A 21,581-nucleotide genomic window follows, 5' to 3' on the forward strand; every position below is an offset into this window, starting at 1 on the left:
GCATCTGATGCATTTTTATTATAGACTTCACAATGACTGCAGCATGAGCTTGGTCGATGAAAGAAAGGCTCGGGGAGTGTCCGGGAAAGTGCATTGTTTTTTTTCCGACTGTAAGGCCTGCTATCACGTTTATATTGAATCTATGCTCTGTATGCTGGCCCGTATCATATATCTGCAGAGTAAGACAGTATTGTTGTTGCAGCACAATGCAGAAGAAATTTGGTGAATGATTGCTGCTACGAAAGGAACTTAAAAACTAGATAAATGTGTTTGCCTTCCTTATCTTCCATAACATATTTCTACTCAGAATCTTTCCTGAGTGCTAAGTGTAAGAATGCAAGACATCTGGACAACATAATTTGGAGGAAAAATGTTTGGGTTTTTTTATTTTTTTATTTATTTTTTTGCTATTGAAAACTGCAGCACTTTGTGTGCTTGCTTAAATGTAAAATTCTTGTGCATGTCTTCAGCTTGCTATTCTCCCGTGGGACATGTATCTGTCTCCTCCACACAATAAAGCTTGATTTATTTTCAGTCCACTCTGTGCATTCGATAATGTAGTTTAATCTGATTCAAGGCAGAATCTTGGCATCCAGGTAGGGGAAGGCTTCTATTTGTCTACTCTTGGATTTGGATCCATCTTTTTTTTTCTCTGGAACCTAAAACAAAGCATGTGCTGGATATGAGCCACCACACAGACGAGTAGCTCAGAAAATGATCTTCAGCATGCATCAATCCAGCAATGATTCAGGTGGGGGAGACTGAATGGAGCTCGTCTCCAAAGCTGTCACTGCAAAACAAACAAATTACAGCGCATAGTCGCTCTGGGCAACAAAGTGAAAAGATAAAATAGTCAAATAAGCTTTAGGATTGCATATGATTACACTTTATCGTACTGTATATGTAACACATATCTAACATAGGAGGCCATCATTTCTGCACAACATCAACATATTACCTCAAAGGCTGATGATGTATTGTATAAAGGTCACCATATAGATCTGAAATAGGTTTAATTATTACAACCAGACCACCACAGTAATACAATAATATGAGACCTTTTAAAGTACATAATCAAGAGTTATGAGAGAGCGTTCATGGCAAAGTTCATGTTTTTGCTTTCTCCTCCATATAATATCATCTTTCCTGTATACCAAAACACCACAGTATGCAGTAATCTCACACTGAAGTAGGTGAAGGATGCGGTGTTGTCATGTTATCCTTCAAATAAAGCATGCAGAGTAAAATTCCTTCAGAGTGCCAAGAATCCAGGTGACAAATTACACTGACAGCACATAAAGATTGTTTCACAGGAGATCACAGGTTGAAATTTGTCTCTGGTCTTTCATTTTCTGCACTTCTGATTATGCATGGACTTCTGTATACTTTGTGTACGCCGTTTTTACACAGCGCATCCCGACTGCCGCCGAGAGCAAATAACATGGTATGTAAGCATAAGCGCGACAACAATGGCAGCAATACATTTGTTTCTGTGAATGTGTGAAAGCTGTCTTCGCCATGCTCTCTCTTGCAAGAATCTCTTGAGAACTGAAGAAACTAAAGAACAGACTTGAGCAACAGGCACTGAAGTAACAAGAGCGAGCCAAACACTGCCAATCGCTACACCATGGAGCCGCTGGAGTTTACTTTGCAGTGGGACTGGAAAACTATTTTAAAAAAGAATCCGTGGATGAAATTGTGACTGATAAAAGTTGAATAAGTTATGCATACGCTAACTCGGCTAAAAGTGAACTAAATACGGAAAATGAAAATGGAAAGACGGCATGCTTCTGCAGAGTGTGTTCTTCATATGGGCGAGAGTTGCATGTTTAAATTAAGACAGATATAGGGACTTTAAAATCCATTTAGCGTTCAGACATTTTAACAGGTTCGTTTTTGTTTTGAAAGACCCATTATGAGAGTAAACAAACCTAATTCAGACTAATAAAGTGCTGTAAGCAGTCTGACCTTCCTGTTGGGTTGTTTGTAGTTCGCAGCACAGCATAGGGACTGCCTGGAATTTGCTTTTCTTTTCCTAACTGCAGCCGCAAAACTGTGGGCACATATCGACAACAGAGCTGTAGTTTCCACCAAATACATTTGGTTATATACCTTTTTTGGCGGTGTGTGACACGGATAGAGGACAATGACACATCTCCCAAAAGCAATCCTTTTGTTCATCTGCATAACTTCAATTTTCATAATTGCTTTGCTCAAATGGAACTCCAGGCACCTGCCCAGCAGCACTATTTGGCTGTGTTTTCCCTTATGCTGCATTCAGACTCTGGCTAGTGATTTTTCACACTCGCATTGGAGATTAAAAAAAAGAAGAAAAAAAAAGGAGGCTAGTAAAATATTCATTCCTCAGTTTTGCATAAATTACATCTCATAATAGGTTATGCATACAGCTGCATACTTTTACAGGAATTATTAATGTTATGCCACTTTCATCTGCAGTGGCGTAATTAACTTCAAATCCTAAACTGCCTTCGCCTCTGATTTTGTTGAAATGTCTTTATGTGATTTCACATTTTCACTTATATATTTAGCATATTTTCTGTGAATACAGCTTTTGCCAACTCAAACATCCAAAACGTATGTCTCTCATTTGGTGTTCACCTGGTCAAACTGACCTGAGAAGATTATATATTACGAGGAATTAATATAGCCGAAGACAACACAAATAACTCACACCTAAAGAACTGTTAGCAGGAAGAAATGTGTCTCAGGTCATCTGTTCAGACCTCCCTGGCCCTATGAAGCTAATTGAAGTCCGCAGAAAGTGCAGGTATCTGATTGAGAACACATTTCATTTGAGCAGGAAAAGGACACATAAAAATGTAATGCTGACATAAGGATAAAAACCTCGCATAGTACTATGAACTTGTGCATGAGGCTAACCTCAGCAGGTTTTGTGAGTGATGGAATAAATTGAAAGTTCACTGATGGGATTCATTGCCAGCTTCGTGTTTGGTGTTTTATAGTGGGAATTATGCAGGTAATTGGTGACTGATTTAAATAATAGGTTGGCAAAAATTGGTTTAAAGAAAAAAAAAGAAGAAGACCTTGGGTTACCTGATGTTTGTGGGTGGCTATGGATTAACATCATACAGATGTAAACCGGGAAGCTTTGATGAGCTTCACACCTATTGTGCACAGCTGTTAACACAGAAGACTTGAGCAGACCCACAAGATGAAGCACTAATGTGGGATATCATGCTCAAATCATGTTATGGATGTGCTACACAACACAATGCAGTTCTCCGCCACGATGCTGACAAGCTGATTTCCTTTACGCGTTACTCTGACAGTTTGTTCTGTTCAGCACTATGTGGCCATGTGTACAAACATCTGCCAGCTCTTGCAGTTGCTCCGTGTCTAAAAAGATGCCAGCTAGTGCCAGCAGGGAGATGAATGCAGCAACATCTGAATTATTGACGAAAGTCAGAGGTATCTTAATTTTAATGACTTTGGACATGAGGGGAATTTGAGGATTGTCAATGCTCTTTTCAACCACACCAAGGACATAAGCGCCCTCTAATTAAACAATGAGCCATCTTGAAATCTATTATAGAAACAGCGGAGCAAATAAAATCAGGCCTAATGATCTAATATTGCAAAAATGACCAAGATGCAGCCACCGAAGCTTTTCGCTGAGATGTAGCTTTCATTTCAAAACAGTCAGGGAGAGAAATTGTGGCTGTAAACTGTAAGCTTATTATTTCCTCTGTAACTCAATATCCTACAACCATTATGTAGCCATCCTACATGGGATTTGAATAAATTCAATTGAAGGAGCCATGTTTGCATGTATGCAAATTCCCTTCTTAATTCAAGAACTCTCATGTTATTCCCTCTCTCCATTTTTCTCTGGCATTTTTGCATCACGGCGATAGCATTCGACAATCCTCTGTGACTTGCAAATTAGTGCAAAGAGTTGAAAGAAAAAGAAAAATTGATCCATGAGCTTTGCTGATTCTGGTACAAATTATTTATAAAAGGAGAGGGGAAAAATAGAGAGAAAAGAGAGATGTTTCACCTTATGAGCAGAGATGTGTTACTGAATATTCTAGGATGCCTATTTTTCTCTGTGCTGGTTAAGACAACTGCACAAACACTGTGCCAGGCCTCCCTAATGGATATAAAGTAAATTATTGCGACATCAATATACCATATTAAACATGATGACACTCTATTCTGGATTTTTTTTCTTCATTTATTTATTTTTTTGGGCTATTAAATCACACACAAGTTCAGTGGTGGGATTCGATGCCCTTCTGTGAAAAATGAATCTATTATATTCTTCAGGAGCTTCACTGATGGTCCTTGGTGGTTTGAACAACTGCAGTGATTAATGGCAACATGAATTTTGCAGACACCCTCTACTGGCTTCAAATAGTAACTACTACCGCCTCAAATCATTCACATCATTCACATAACTCTCTCATTCCGACCCCCCCACCTAAAGAAAACTTCATCTTCCTTTTTCCTCACATTTCTTTGATCTAACTGACCACCCCAGACTAAAACTTTCCATGTTTCTCTCGTTATCCCTACATTAAAGAAAATTATTCTCCAGCCTACAGAATTGGGTCAACTGCACCAACATATTACATCATAGTGAAACCTCTCTGCATTTGAGATTACTCCATTACTTTGATGACTGAAGTAATTTGTACATATGATTCAGCTGTATGATCTTGTAGGGATTTTTTTTTTTAAACTGACTGTAAGAAAAAAAAATGCATGTGAGACATTTAACTCTTGCGGCACGAAAAGGTGTCAGATTGTATCTTATTTGTTTCAACACCAGCTGCAAAGAGACATTTTTATGCTCAAGGAGACAGAATACAATATAATGAGTAATCAATTCAGGGGGTAGTAGTGGCACATCATATCAGTGGAGAAGTACTTTCCTGTTTACACAAGTTTATACTTCAAAGGTTCCCATCTGTTCTCTGCTCCTGTTTGTTTGAGTGTTGTCACTATTAAGACCCTTCTGTCCTCTGGGGAAACTTTGTTTTCGTGCACAATTGCAAAAGTAAAACTCAACTTTACGTCGCTACATTAAGCAAAAGCGTGAACATATTCAAAATCCAGGGCTTAGCCGGGCTGCCGGAAAAGTACCTACTTCATATTTTTCTTTTGCAGTCGGGACATATTTGCTAATTGATTGTGTTCACAGCTTTCTATCAGAATAAATCATGAACACGGATCTGTTTGGCAACTGGCATCCCGCAGCACATGAATGCATGACAAAGGCAGACTTTTCAAATGCATTTCAACACAGCGTAACATGACTTTGACAAAAATAAAATCGGACATGATGTTCTTTGTAATGGATTAAGTTGTCTGTCATGTCACGCAGACATTAAATGGAAGGAGTGGCTGCCAAGAAAGCAGCAAAAGAGACTGTTGGCAATAGTCTAAAATAAATGTGGCTCCAGAAAACTGGTACAACATTCAAAACACAGGTTTGGGCCTTTAATCTTTGAATTAAAAGATAGTTGCTACAGTCACATTGCTTTTTTTCCCCTTCTGATTGCGAGCCTATTATTGTCTCTGAAAATCAGCTTCAAAAGCAGCTCAGTCACAAGATGAGGATCATTTTTATAGTGTTGTTCAAATGCAAATATAACTTAACCTACATTTTAAAATGCATGTTAGGCTCCTAGTTATTCACTGCTAATCCAAACTGACAAGAAGCTCACATTATTTTACATTAATTGTGACTTTCCCTTTCTCACTCTTTTTGACATTTTAGCTTTAAGGCATTTTAGAGGGAAAAAGCTGTTATTGGCTCGCTAGAAGCAACCTTATGAACTCCTTTGAACCCCCTCTTTGCAGTTTTTGAGTGCTACCCTTTTTAAGGGTGTCCTGCCCAGGCTGACAGACACCCGTGACACCCTCCTGCAGCATTAATGCGCCGTGAATTCGAGCGCAGCAACATGACATACCGATGAGGGGGGAACTAAAGAACAGACCAACAAAAGATAAAACTATTTGGGGAGAGTAATAATTGTAAAAATAGCTTTTGATTAAATAATGTAGGAGAAAGAGAATGAAATAAATTATATATGTTCATAGCCTGAATTGCATTACATAATTGATGCGCACGGTCGTACATTATGTAGCAACTGTCAACATGTGAAATATGTTTGAAAAAATAATACAAGTGTGATTCTCGAACCACTTAAGGGTGAAAGGGAAGGAGATGCCTGTGGGACAATGCCGGTATCACACCCGGACTCACCTATAGCTCAGCTTTTCTGTCCTTTTCCTCTTTCCTTAAATCCAGGGTGCAGTTTAACTGTCAGAGAACGTGTTAGGATGCCTTTAGGGTCTAAACTCCCAAAGGGGGAACAAGATTAGAATGTCAAATGTCATAGCAAACATTAAAAACGTCTCATGAACTACAAGAAAACCGGTAAGACTTGCACTCCTTTGATATATCAAGGCCTTTGTATGATGCTCAGGATGATGTTTTAGGATTGAAAAAAACCCGCCTATGACTCACTTTTTAAAAACTAGGTTGGTCGTGACTATGCTTTTATATGTTTGCAAGTATATCAAAAAAAAGAAGAGGAAAAAAGCCATCACTCGACTGAGTTAGTGCAGTATTACCCTGGGGCATTTTTCAGACTTTGGGGTTGGATATCACAAATGCACCTTAATGGTGTATTATTGATTTGAATGTATTGCCTGTTCCCCTAATTTACATGTTTCAGAAGCCCACAGTGCACTGCATGTAGGGAGGCCAATAAGTGCTGCTGTTCAGGAGAAAATTGAGTTTCAACAGGGGCTGAGATGCGACTGCAAAATTACAAGTACAAACACTCGTCTGATGAAGATCTCATTTTGTTTTTAATACTCTCAAGTCAGGATTTATTGCAAAGAGCATGTCACCCATCTGCTTTGTTTTACTATTATTTGAATGCTATTGATTGAAAAAAAAAAAGAAGCACGCACATACACACACACCCACACAAATACACACACTTAGATCCTTTTTATTAAATCCACAAGCCTGGATCATGTCATGATTGATTTCAAAACAGCTGCAAGGCAACGTTTTGGAAAGAAAATCAAGGACATCAAAGCTTTGGCTTTGAGGAGACTTATTGGTAAGATTATGACCATGAATGTGATCATAGCCTTTTAATTTTATGTTGTCAATTAATTAAATTTGAACTGATTGCTGTTTGTGCACTGATTTCTGATTGAGTTTGCATGTACCCATTACATGGAAAGTAAATTGTCGGAACCGTATATTTAAAAAAAAACAAAAAAACAATCAAAACAAACAAACGAAACCCCCCCCACTGCAGATACAGTATATGTACAGATTGATTGATTGATTGCATCTATTCCACCTGTATTCAACTGAGAAAACTCACCTTACCAATAGAATGTTGATGAATGTCTGAAACATGGAACTTGACCCATGATTGCAGCATAATTAGATGATTAATGTGGATGTGGTGATGCAGTGGTTATTGGAAAAGGTTCTGGGTTCAGGGTTTCTGGTTGGCTGGGGCCTCTCTTTGTAGAGTAAGCATGTTCTTCCAGGGTATACCCTCTGGGTAAAGGACATGCATGCTAGGTTGGGCTGTAGGTGTGAATGTGAGCATGAATTTTCTCTCTACATCTCTGTGTTAGCCCTTTGATAGGCTGGCAACCCATTCCCGCCCCACGCCCTACCCAAGACCCTGAACTGGATAAGCTGTTAAGAGGATGGATGGCTTGACGTTTATACATTCACACTAATGTGAGCCACAGTTAGCATCATCCCTATTTAGTATATTATGTGATGTTCTTTTGGTTTAAGGAGATTGACCTCTTCACATAAGGGTCAGTGTGCTGGATCTATTGCTGAAGGTTTTGTTTTTGGAGATTGCATGAGAAAACCAAACAGGCAAGGGAACTGTTGCGTGATGTGCCAGAACAAGAAGCGGGAGGAAAAAAGGCATTCGTAAACTTCTGTTCAGGTTAACTGCACCTGATCAGTGAGAATACAGTAGGGTCTGGAGTAACTGTCAACCACGATGGTGTTTTGCTGTTCGCGTGGAGGTAGTGCAGCCTGGAGGATCATGCGAGGATGCCCAGGAGGCTGTGGGGGCTTTGAAAAGGTAGGCATTTTGGAGAGGAAGCAGATGGCCCACATTAAAAGCAAAGGGCCCTTGTGACTGTCCTCAATGGCCCTGCAGAGAACTGGGTAATTAAATGAGAAATTTAATCAGATTCCTCAAATTAAATGTCCAGCTGGATAGTTCTGCAAGAACACCACTGACTACACATTTACCTAAGGGAGTATCACCAGTGGATGCATAATTCTCCAATCAGTACACACTTGCACAAGAGGATATTCCAGGTGATGATTGCTGCTAAAGTATTCCATTCACAGTTCTGCCAGCAGGAGGCAAGGGGGCCCTCACTGCGCGGCCACAGAGGGGTCATTTTAATAATAGGACCTGAGAGGAAGCAACAAAACTGCGAGAGGACAGCATTGGTGGGGTGCAATCAGTGGAATTAGCCGGTTGGCTATTATGTTTTCTGCCTCCGCTTCAGCTAGATATCTAACAACATTTCTGTTTGATGCAACATGTTTTGATGAAACACGTTTGGTTTTTTTAATAAGAGGCAGTGGAGTGTCGCGTGGATGGTGGACACGAGCTCTCGGTTTCTGGAGTCTTTCTTATCACAGCCACCCTAGACAGAAACCAGCTTCTGGGTCCGTTAGAAGTCATTTTGCATTCAGCAAATCCAAGAACCGCCTCCCCCCTCCTCCTCCTCTTCTTCTCCTCTCCCTTCGCTGCTCCCGCCCCGTGCAGACTCCCTCTCTCTCTCTCTTTTGCACACACGCAGCCTGTCCGGTAGGATGGGACCAGACCAGTAGCCACATATCCGTGCACGCCTGACCGCTAGTCTACTTCCTGGATGGAAGAATGGGACATTTCCAGCACCACTTTTCTGCTTCGGGCTTCGTCTCGCTGACGCCGCGGATAATCACTTAATAATGACCGCACGTAATCAATATTATTCGATCACTTTTTTTCTCTCCCCCCCTGCTTCTTCCTCCTGTAGTTAAATACCGCGATTGATCGCCGATTGACCTCGCTACACTTCGGGAATGTCGCTATCTGGAAGCCCGCAGCTGCACACACGGAGGAGTCCAACAACAGATTTTGAACTGTTTTTGCACAGCCATAGCGTGCGTAACGTTTTATTCCTCGAAGCTAAGAGCAGCCTGTGCTCAGACCGGAGGCGAAAATTTTTGTCTTTTTAAAAAAGAAAAAAAGGGGGGAGGAAGAAAAAGCAGTGACTGTGTCCTGACCGCCAACCATTACTTTGATGCTCTGCCTTCGTGGCCGCTGTGCCAACTTCGTTTTAGCTTAGGTAGTGTGCGTGTGAGTGATTTCTCTCTCTCTCTCTCGCTTTCTCTGGGTGTTCTTTTTTTTTTTAAAGAAGAAGAAAAAGACAAACTTTGTCACCCGTTGCCTTCTTGCTGCTCTCGATGAGTAGACTAACATGCGGAGAATACGGGAACCGAGTTACTGGTGGATTTTATCCTTAATGTTTTTAACCTTGCCCAAACACAAAGACTGTCAGCCTGGTAAGTACTCGCAAACACACGCGTTAGCTATCATTTTTATTCAGCCCAACTCCTCCGGTGCCTCGCGCTACAGTGTTAGTTTAGCTCCCCCCTTTTCTTTTTTACCCCCTCCCCTTATATTTTCAAGGGTAAACGGATAAAGGTTTTGCTTGTGGAGATGAAGGGTAACGTTTAGCTTGACGGTTTCAGGGCCGAGCCGAGTTCAACGTCCAGCCGCCGAGACGTTTAGCCTGCGTGATTTGTGTGCATGTTATTGATTAAGCAGCGAGACTATGGCGCAAAGTATCCCTGCGTTAACGCCACACTGAACACTCAAGCAGACCCGGTTCTAGTCTCCGAGCTGCCGTTTGACCCTTTTCCCTCGTTAGCTGGCTAGTCGCACAGAGCGATTCGGGGTATATGAATGTATGGAAATGCACAATAACATTCCTGGAGGCACTCTTGTGGCTATACTTTATGCCCGGTGTTTCCACGTTGGTGGTTTTTTTTTCCCTTCTTCCGTTGGGTTACGAAGATGGATTTATCCGCGTGCCCTGCAGTTTTATCGCGGGGTTAATAAGTTATTTTACAGACGCACAATAGTTGTGCTTTTAGTTTATGTGGCGGTATATTATGTGCTTTTCCTCGCTGTCATGTGCGTAGGTAGAGGCGAGGATGAGGACGATAGTTAGCGCTGTTGGTTCGTGGATGGATGTGCATGTATGAGAGGCGATTAATGCCACTGGAGTACGAATGCAGGTCTGGACTATAGGCTGCTTGTCCTGTGCAAAGAAATAAAAGGAAAAGAGACGGGGATGACTAAATATTGACGTTTTTAAGCGTTTAAGGTGTTGTAGCCGTTGCCACAGCTGTTTCAACCATCCGTTCAGTATGTTTTATTAAATGTGGGAAAATGACAAAATGTCATGGGTTGCTGAGTGTAGTGCAACACTGGGTCTTGTGGTGAAGCCCGTGTCCCTTTTTTTTTAAATGTTGTTTTTCCACTCGAAGTGGCCTTTGTGGTTGGGGGGAGGTTGGACTTCATTTAGATTCAGGAATCACAGAGGAGGCCGGAGTGAAGGCTAATGCTGGGTTTGAGGTCAAATGTCAAAGGGATTGTGATTAGGTTTTGATTTATATCCCCTTTAAGATGGATCAAAACAATCAGTGGAATGACACTTCAAGATATTAAAGGGTTTTTTTCCCTTTTCGCTTCATGACACCTCAGATTTATTGATAGGGTAAGGATGATATCTGTATTGTATATGAGGCCAAGAGTGATTTTACAGTTAAAACAGCTGATGTAAGTTTTAAACATATGTCTTATGTTTTAATTTATTATTATGCTCCATTAAATTGTGATGGGTAGGGGGTTAACTAAAATCTGATTTTCAGCGGTCAAACTGCAACATGAAAATATGTTTCTTAATAACAGCTGTATCTCTGGGAGTGGTGCATTGCAATTGTTTGGCACCTGTAAGCCAACATATGCCAAGACAGCTGCTCATAAATGAACTGATTGGACTAGAAGTAGGTATTGGACAAAGAATGCATCTGTAAGCTAACACCAACATTTCAGTTTCCTGGCAATTTGACTCATGAGCGTCTCTGCTTCATGAGTTCAGTTGTTATCAAGTGGATAAATGTAAAGTGAACGAAAATTGTCAGATAATGGCAGCTAGCGGGGCAAACAAATCGGCTAATTGACATGTTAATAAGGTTAACACAATAGTATTGAATGACTAACCACATAAATGAACACCATTCCCCTTTTTTGCCTTTCCAATGTTTTTTTTCTTTTCTTCAGTTACTCAGATATCATCATGAGGATAGTTGGCCTGCACAAAACAAGGCAGATTTTTCTATTGTATGATATTGTGAGCATTGTTACCCTTTTATTCCCATACTTAAAGGTGTTTAAATAGTAAAAACAGTACTCAGTGTCATGATATCCGAAATGTAGTAGTTTGTGCTAGTAGAGTTATGATTCTCATTGCCTAATTTGCTTCCATGGCCAAAAAAACCCCCCAAAAGAGACAAACAAAATGAATATCTCTCACATTAAACATTAACTCCTTTATTTTAAAATCATTTCAAATCAGTAACATGGTGGTCGAAGACTGTTTATTTAAAAATATTAACATTATATTTTATTTGACAGGATACAGACTGAAATTTTAGGATCGTTGCTGGGTAGCCTAGTAGCGAATACTAATTAGTTACAACATTAGTTACATTAGCTTAGCATTTCTTTAATGTTAGCCATTGCAAACAGTTCAGTCTTATGAAACGTGGCAGATTTCACAGCGGCAATGCCAGCAGCCTCAAACATTTCAGGATCGCTACACAAACATGCATACTGCCTTTCTTATCAACAAACTAGCTAGAGGTAGAGCACACTAGTTGCCATCTTTCACAGGTGGTTTTTGGTGTGCTTGTTGGGCTGGGGGTGTCTTATGCTGGCCCCATCAGTTCCAGAAGAATTGCAGCCTTGGTAACTATGTTACTTAAAAAACCCCCAAAACAAAACCAATGAGCAGCATTGCCTTTTCAGAATTATTGAAAGATGTTTTAAGTATCGGTTCTGGTGACATCCCTATTCTGTCTTTACAGATATGGTTCATAAACAGCTATTCAGATATTTAAAAACCCATAAACAGACACATTTTTATAGATTCCACCATCATCTGTGCTGTAATACTTAAGCTATTTTACACACATGTCCTCCAGAAAATGTGGAAAAATCAGGGACAGGTGTGAACTTTTAAATCTATCTAACACTCAAAAGGACATTCTCTACATCAGATTTATTCCCAGTAGTGGAAATGCACAGTTTGATTTTTGTCAAGGATAGAGGATACTTGAGGCAGGACACATGACAACCAACGATTTATGGAAATTCTTTAAACTGGCAGGGTAAAAACCGTTTAATGATTTGGGCATTTGCATTCGGCTCCCTTGGTGATGTCAAAGGTCAAAGCTGCTGTGCATGCATGAAAATGGCTTCAGTGTACAAGTATATTAGTGTCCAATACTGTTTAATGGATCCGCTCTTGTGGCACCAATCACCCTCTATAGAAAAGTAGCAGTGATGTAACACTTGAGAATGGTTTCTCTCTGGCACCCCCCTCCTTGCCCCAAGATCCTTCAGTTCCACACTTCCATGTCCTCATGTGCTCAGTTAGCTGTTTTATTAACTAGTAGCCTAAAAAGGCCCAAAAAGGACACATTTTCAGTGTCTTGAATATGGAATGCCATCAGGATACATCATTTCTAAATAGTTAAAACGGTTTCTTGTGTTTTGGCAATAGCCATACACCGGTACCAGCTGCACTTTCTTCCTCTCTTCTCCCTCCAACAGGGAGTCGACACATACACCATAGTGTCCACACGGTCCCACCTCCTCTCCCTTACTCACCGGCCTCTACATCTTTATGTATATATCATTCATTACAATTCAAAAGTCCTTTGCCATCGTCAGCCCCATGGTTTTACAAATGGCTTTGAATATCAGTTCCTGTGTCGTGACAACACTGTTGTTTCAAAAGACGGCATTAAGACCGCACTGGCTTACTGAGAAACCACCTGAAGTTGGGGGAGGATAAGTCCTGCATTTTCTCTCATCTGTGTTCTTCTGCTATTCTTAGGCTGGTTTACAAAGACGTTACTGCTAACGTTAACGTGAAAGTATGAATTTTAAAAGGTTAAGAGAAGCTATTTGCTTTTTTTAAAAAAAAAGAAGGGATACAAGATTTAAACAAGTGGCTGTCAGGGCCGATTTATTTTCATGATAACCTATGCAGATTTTTTTTTTCTTTGGATACAGGGGCAGTTATGCATGTCTTTTCTCACTAATGCAAGGACCATGATTCCACCGCCACCCAAAATTTAATTCTCTGCAGTAAAACGGTGCATACAAAGACTTATAAGAAGATTATTTAGTATTGTGTTTTAAAAAAAAAAACAAAAACAAAAACTGTATGGTGTGTGGTTGGACTTGCACCTCTGGATCCATCATAGGAATTGCTCACTGGTAATTATAGAAACTCACTTAAATATGTGTGTAATGCAGCCTTGCGATGCAGCTGTGGAATAATTGGTTACACAGGGGGGAGAGGAGAAAGGACCTTTTAAAAGATTTAAAAAATAACCATGTGTGGCTTAATGGATGTTTTCAAAGGTACTGAATTGTAAAAAATACCCTTTTCAAATAACATCATTGTTGCCTGCTGCAAATAGAATAGTACCGAGCAAACAAATTATTAATCTAATTAATGAGGTCCTGATATACCGCTGGGCCAGCAGGATGCCAGCTGTCTGGACATCACTGAAGCTGGCAACAGCATCATTATCATCAAGGTCCTCGGTATTTTTAATTTTTTTTCTGGATAGCTGGTTCAATATGTACAGTACTGACACCGCGTCTCAAAACGGACTCTCGTGGTTTTTAAATAGCATCAGTAACATATGCTCATTCTCAATCTTTGATGGGCTCAGCGCAGTGTTATCTGTTGTCTCTCCACCAGCTGCCTGTGCCACCCACTAAATGCTCCGATGGGGAAACATTGCAACTGTAATCACTTTTCACTTGTGTGCAGCGTGCAGATAACTTGCTGTTTATCCCTTTGCTAGTGATGCTCATCCTTTGCTTATTGCTTTTAAATTTAATGACTAGCTTATCTGTCATTCTAATTAGATTTGGGGGGGACCTTAAAACAACAACGCGGTATTGTTGGTAAAAGTATTTGAACCGTGATTGTTTGAACTGCGAGGGAGCCAACTTAGCAACCGGCAACCATTGTGGTGTGCTGAAAGCACCCCAGCGTGTAACCTCTAACTGATCATCTGTGAAAAATGCGCCTCATTTACCTGTGAAATGAGCTACCTTTTTATTATTCCACAGTTTCATGTAGAATTTGTACTTGCTATTAAGAGAGTCAGTTTTGTTTATGCGGCAGCACAGTTGGAATAATAGGACAATTATGTTAAATGCAGGACATTTAAAGGACATTTACATTTTTTTTTCAAAAAAAGAAGCTGTTACTTTAAAGGGACGTGAGGACAAATAAGACTGACTTTCACAAACATTTGAGGAATCGTGTCCGTTTTAAGATGGATTTTTCTTATGCATGAATATATTATATATACTTTTCAGTTGTAGTGCTAATGTTGCGGTGTCTTTACTGGTGGACAGTTTGAAAAAAGTAAAAGCTGTCAATGTTGCCTTATTTTTTGAGTAAGCTAATTGACCCCCCCCCCCCACACACACACACACACACACACACACACACACATTTCGTGCCTGTTTTCTGTTCTGTTTCGATTCTGTTCTGTTTTCTATTTTTGAAGCGTTTGCTCATGTACTGAAAATACCAGACATAAGTTTTCTGTGCGCCTGGAATAGTCATTGTGAAATGAAATTGAAAGGCACTCCATCATATTCTCATATGTGAAAATAATTCCAAGAAATGATGAAAATCCAATCAGGGCGCAAGATGAACTTTCCCCGTCCTAGCACTGGTGCTGCCAACTTTCTCTGAGTTGCCCCTGCGTGTGATTTCATTTGGTGCAGCGTGGTTAGTCAGCCTTATGTGCTGTCCTAATTGGTCTAATTTTTCACTGATGTAAAGACTGACAGTGACTCAGGACTTGATATTTGCGAAGCAGTTTAATCTCTGGGCTAGGTTTCAGTGCCACGAGCACTGGTGGGCAAAATTGGTCATGTTCTATTATATAAATCGTTACATTTAGATGCTTACAAAACAAAGCATGTACGTTAGTAACCATTGAGAAGGAAGGATGGGTGGAGCTCTTTGATTTTTGAGCGATATGTAAAGGTGCTGTTGTAGCCTGAGGTTTTTGGTTCCATGTTTCGGCAGCTGGTCCTGTGAGCCTGCATAGTAGTGCATTTGAATCCCTCCCTTTGAAACTGAAACTCCTCAGATTTATAAGAGAAGAAAGTGAAGACAAGAGTGAAATGGCAGTGTGAAGTCCATGGTGTGTTTCAGCTCAGTGTCGGAGGATGTACTTGTGTTTTGCTGTTCTTCTGGCTCCCTGTTTCACCTCACGAGAGTGTGTCAGCTCATGGCTAAAAATTTAGAGTTGCCTGCAATGGACAGGCAGTATGTATAGACACAACGTGGCATTCCACTTACACACTGCTTTGACGACTACTTTGCTACCACTGGTGATTATTTTCTTCTTCAGTGGCTCAGGGGTGTCTTGCTGCCAGCCCCTGCATCCAGTCAGTTTTATAAACCCCCAGATTTTATAAGTCAGGCCTCCCTTTCGATTTCTACATCCTTCTACTACTTCTTATTGTACATCTTTTTTTTCTTTTTTTTTTTTTTAAACTTAAATGGCTATTGACCGCTTCATCTTTTGAACACAGTAACAGCTAAATGGACTGTTTCGTGTGTCATTGTGTCAGTGTGCTCACACTGGTTATGAAAGTGTAGGCAGGGAGAGGGCCGGTAGGGAGAGGCCAACTGAGCCAGTGAAGAATAACCACAGTGACAAGCGCTGTAGCTGTCAGTGCCAGAGAAGCACCAAAAAGGCCTAAGATTATCCAGGGTTTTTCCTGCATAGGAAAACAACAAAAACAAAAAAAACATACTAGCACCCACCAAAGAGGTTTTGTCCTTGCACCAAAAAAAACAACAAGGACTGGGATGAAAAATACTTCAACCTTTTTTTTTGTAAAGTACTGTCTCATTACCTTAACTATATGCTGAGCAGTCATGCTGAAGTGTTTAATCACCACCTGGTCCTTGTGCATTTTAAGCTAGGGTGACCCTGTCCTGATGCACACATGTAACTCGAGGTTACATACAGGAGAGTATCTTAATTTATGTGGTTATATTGTGTCAATACAGGGACGTCAAATATTGATGTTTTATTAAAAAAATGAAAATACTTTTGAAATCCTGTGACCGAAAGGACTTACCTCATGCACGACCATCCTGGGTCGTTAGCAGGAAAAAAACGTTCAACACTGGACACGCTAATCTTGACAAAGCTATTCAGAGGAGCTTTGAGAAGAAGCTTTGAGAAGAAGCAAAGCTGAATAGCAATACTCGTGTTTACATTTAGAGCTCTTTCCCCCCCCTACACATTGTTCAATCAAACATATTGAATGTGTTTCCTTACTTATGGTTTATTAAGTAAACTGGTTTATTTAATAAAAAGATAATGTGGGTTTCAAAGCCCGCATTATCTGCATTCCTGGTAGCTGGGGTGTTTCTCTTCCCTGCCTTTTTTAGGGACGTTATTGTTGATTAACTACCAGCTGTCAATCTGTGGAATCTGCTCATTAAGTGATGACTTATTGACCTCGTTTCTGGGTCCAAGCTGCTTCTGAGTTGGAGGAGGCTTTTTAATGTTGGATTTTTTTTTTTTTTAAGTGTGCTGCAGTGCTTTGTCTCTTGTGTTTTGAGTAGACACGAGCCCTCCAAAACTACTCTGTTGTCATTCTCAGCCTCTACAGCTTTTTATTAGCACTCTTCATTTGCAGCATGTCTTTAAGCTAAATTTTTTAAAAACACAGGGTGTACACCACAGCCTGTGGGCTCTGTGTCCCATATGCACACGTTTTCTTTTTAATCTTTAGGAAAGAATCACTCTTACCAAACTAAGACGATGTTAAGCTTAGGATCAGAACTTTTATATAGCAAGTAATCCAAACCATGCAGCATCGTATTAATGACTAACCTTGTGTTGTGAATGGGGTCGTCTTGAGACTATATTAATCCTCATCCTGTATTTTTCTAAGGCTAATATAAATATGATAGCATAACTATACCTCTTTGTCTAGCCACCAGGTAGCAGATCATTATGTCAACTGGACCAAATTCGCTAACCCTTTAAATAACTGTATTTACTTCACTGTCTTCATTGCTCTGTTTAATAAGTGCCATATACATTTGCTGTTTTTTGAAAAAGAAATACTTTAGTCACGACTTGGTATATCATTGTTTGATGTTAGTTAGCTAAAACTCAGAGGAGAATGGCCACACTGCTTTGAGCTTATATACAGAGCATCTCTGAATGCACAACACATCGAATCCTGGCGTAGATGGGCTACACCAGCAGAAGACCACACTGGGTGCTGTCCCGGTCAGCTAAGGGCAGGAAGCATGTGTTACAACAGTGAAGAATAGAAGAATGGGTCGGACAGGTCTCAGTTAGTGCTGCAACATTTAAATGTGTAAAGTCAGAATTTAATCTAAACAGCATAAAAGCCTGAACCGTTGTGGATTTGTATCAACGGTTCAAGCTTCTGGTGCTGTGAGGGATATTTTTCTGGCACACTTTGGCCACTTTAATACCAGCTAAGCATCATTTAAATAGCACAGCCCTACCTAAGTTGTATTGGTGACAATGCCCATCCTTTTATGCCCATCTTGTGATGGCTGCTTCTAGCACGCCATGTAACAAAGCCGGTATTGTCTCAGACTAGTTTCTTGAACATGACAATGAGTTCACTGTATTCTAATGGCCTCCACAGTCACCAGATCCGAATCCAATAGAGCACCTTTGGGATGTGGTGAAGCAGGAGATTTGCATCGTGAATGTGCAGCCGACAAATGTGCAGCAGCTCCGTGATGCTATCACGTGAATCTCTGAGGAATGTTTCCAAGCACATTGTTGAATCTGTGCCATGAAGAATTGAGGCAGTTCTGAAGGCAAAAGGGCGCGCAACCCTTTTCTAGAAAGGTGTACCTAATAAAGTGTCTGACTGTAGATCTGAGTGCCAAGGCCAACTCTCGTCCACTCGATGCAGCTTCATCGATTTCCAGTTGTGCCACGGCTCTTTTATGTCTCTGTAGTGCTTAATGTAAGTTTCAGAAATGGAGCATCATCGAGCACTCTGTTCTTAGCAACTGCATTTCCAATATTGTTGTCAGTTGCTTTGGGATTTCCTTTTGTCTTACAGGCGTATTGAAGACACATTTGCAGCTCATTTAAAATTGATGTGGCTGGAGACAATTTGTGACTGTTTTACTTCTATTTATTACTTCCACTGCTTTAATTGGAAGTGTGACTCCAGCGTTCCTTCTCCTCCCACAAAAATCGGAGGAAAATTAATAAGAAAAGAGAAGCATCATTAAGTATGAATTTAATTGTTTCCTATAAATATAGGCATCCCCCCCCAACATTCTCTGTCTGGCAAAGACTGATGTGGTGTTAAAAAAAAAAAAAAACCACAGCAAAAAGGGAAGACAGCCTTGTGAATTTGAGCTCACTGGCTTCCATTGACATTGAGGGTGAGATTGCCCTGCCTGAAATTGCAGGAATTAATATTGAAGTGGAGAATTTCAATATGAGCTCAACGTTCTGGGAAGAGTGTTTATCTTATAAGATAATTACTGTAATTTGATATTAATGGTGATTAAACTGTTTATTTGTGTAACTTATGTTAATCAAGGCAATCAGTCATCACTTCATTACTTGGTGCGTGTATGGTTGACTTCCCTCACTCTTTCAGCCAAGATACTCGGAGCTGGTCACAGTAGCATTTTAATCATTTAGAATGACTCACGGCCACTTCACTCCAAATCATTTCATTTGTCCTAGCAACACCCGACGATGCACGCGCATACACATATGCACACATACTGGAACGGACCAGGCGGGTTTAAAAGAAAGGGGGGAAAATGCTGCCGGGGAAACTCGTGTACTTATTTCCTGTGCTTCATGACAATAGTGATTAATGTCTAGGCAATAACGCACTCTCACCGAAGGACATCTACTGCTGCACTGGAGGACTTGGCTATATCAATAAATGTCCTGTGTCCTTCCGTTGCCATGTCCTCTTTCCCCTTTAAAAAAAAAAAAAAATCTTGCCTCAACGTGATACCATGTCGGCTTTACTTACAGCTGAACTGTCTGTCAGTGTTGCCCTGTGGAGAATGGAAACAATGGGGCTTTTTTTGTGCTGCTTAGTGTTGTGTGTCAACAGACCATACGTATTTCCTTTGTGCACACTTGGTGGGTTTCTCTGCTTTTTTTTTTTTTTTTTTTTTAAATGTGGGTTACATTCAAGATTGTCTTTTTCCGAGGCGAGGAAAAAACAAATTCAAAAGTAGGCTATCTCCTCCACGAGGCTCATTTTCCCTGTCATGAATTATGGCGACAATCACTGAAGATATAGGATTAGGCGGTGCATGTTTTATCAAGCTCAGAGTGCTTGGCAGAATGCAAAATAAGCTTGTTGAATGAGAGTCAAGGTGTGTGTGTGATGAATTACATTTTAACCTTTACATAAATTATATTCTTGTTATCTTGAGCAACTATAGAAAGCCTGCGCGCCATTTTTTTTTTTCTTAGTTCAAATTTAGGTCACGGCAGGACTTGTGTATGAAATTGTACGCATCATTCAGCCTTTGACCTTCAACGAGATGGAAGTGTTTTATTTGAATGGAAGAGCAAACGAACATTAACATAAGCTTGACATGGTGCCATGTTAGGCTGACTGTATTTATGCCTTCATTTTCATGATTGCTTTTATGGAGGACCACCACTACAAAAATCAAAGTCATAAGTTAATGACATGATGAAAACGATGCCATTAGAGGCAACACAAACTGTTACATATAATTGTGGGCATTCTTGATTTATTACATACATTTTTGGTATTGTTTATTTTGCCCCGTTTTTACAATATTGACTCCAGAAAACCGATTTATTTAAAGAGTTTGAGCTGGCTCGGCTCCCCTTGTGCTTTCATCTGACCCAAATCTTTTTGGGCAGACAATCGCCATTGTTGTAATGATGATTAAACTCCTTAAGTTAACACCTTAAGAGATGAGTCCCAAGGCTCTTTCCTTTGGGTTGAGAGTGAGATCGATGTTCTTTTCAGCCAGAAACCAACAGGTAAAAGGTCCAGGGTAATTGGGTTTTTAACCATCTTCTACTGTGGTGGTCCTAAGCCACTTTTAGGTACATAATATATCATTATTCATAGCCTCCTTTTGGATGTTTCACTCATTCACAAAGTGGGTGTTGTAAATAAATACCATAGGCTGCTAGTGGGGAAAATTTGGTGTTGGTTAATTTCAGGGCATTCCTGGGGAGAAGATCTGCTGAGTTGGATGCTTTTTAAGTCAGACCAGGAGTTTCGAGACTACGCTATCGATCCTGTTGACACGCTTCCCTTTGGGGAATGCAAATGTTTCTGTACTTCAACACAAACACTCCTGGTAGTAGGACCCTAATTAACTAGGGATTTGAATACCATGGCCTTTACGTTTGACATTTCCATATTTCAGAAAGATATTGTTTTATGCTTCCTCAACAAAGACAACTCTCATATTCACCAGACAGTGAAATTTTATGACAACACAGTAAACAGCTGAATTTATCGAACATTTACAAAACAAACCAAAAAAGGAGGAAAAAAGTCCTTCTGTTTGATCCCTGGATAGTTTGAGCTGCGCTGTCGCACAAATTCTTGTGTGTCCGCTTATCTGTCAAACACCGGCATAAACTGAAAGTGTGATAGCTGCTCCGTGTTATTGTCACAGCTAATCTAAACCTAACAACACATGTGTTTACTGAAGCAGAGCAGATCCATCCCAAGGTAACCACTAATCACTCAGGGATTGCAGAGATCATCTGTCCCCACGCTTAACAGCCAGCGTCAAGCAGGTGGGAGCTAGCAACCACTCTGCTGCTTCAGCCTCTCAGATCTCAAGACAATCATCTGTGTTGCTGTAATGTTTAGAATTAAATGCTTTGAATAGGCCTTATGGTACCAGTAACATTACCGAGTGTCTTCTTGTTAAAGTGGAAGTTGCCGCTTTGAGATAAAAGGTTAATCATGTATTTAAGCATGTGAATATTCTCTGAATAGACTGACTAAAGTACTTTTTCCAATAAAGATGATGGCACTTAGGGGGTATTCAGCTTACTACTTGCAAGGCTCACCATTTTGCTCAACTCCACCACCATATTTGAAGGGTAGCAGTGTAGTGGTGGTGGAGCAGCA

General features: G+C 40.3%; 1 protein-coding gene across 1 annotated transcript in view; it reads left to right on the forward strand.

The window, feature by feature from the left end:
* Positions 1-8,820: 8,820 nt before the first annotated feature.
* ca16b (carbonic anhydrase XVI b) overlaps positions 8,821-21,581 on the forward strand; it is a 109,756-nt gene continuing 96,995 nt past the window's right edge. The window contains exon 1 of the mRNA XM_031757559.2: positions 8,821-9,613. Coding sequence (XP_031613419.1) covers positions 9,529-9,613 — 85 coding nt within the window. The 5' untranslated portion in view covers positions 8,821-9,528. The remainder of the gene's footprint in view (positions 9,614-21,581) is intronic.

The sequence above is a fragment of the Oreochromis aureus genome, linkage group 5 (genome assembly GCF_013358895.1).
Source record: "Oreochromis aureus strain Israel breed Guangdong linkage group 5, ZZ_aureus, whole genome shotgun sequence".
NCBI lineage: Eukaryota > Metazoa > Chordata > Actinopteri > Cichliformes > Cichlidae > Oreochromis > Oreochromis aureus.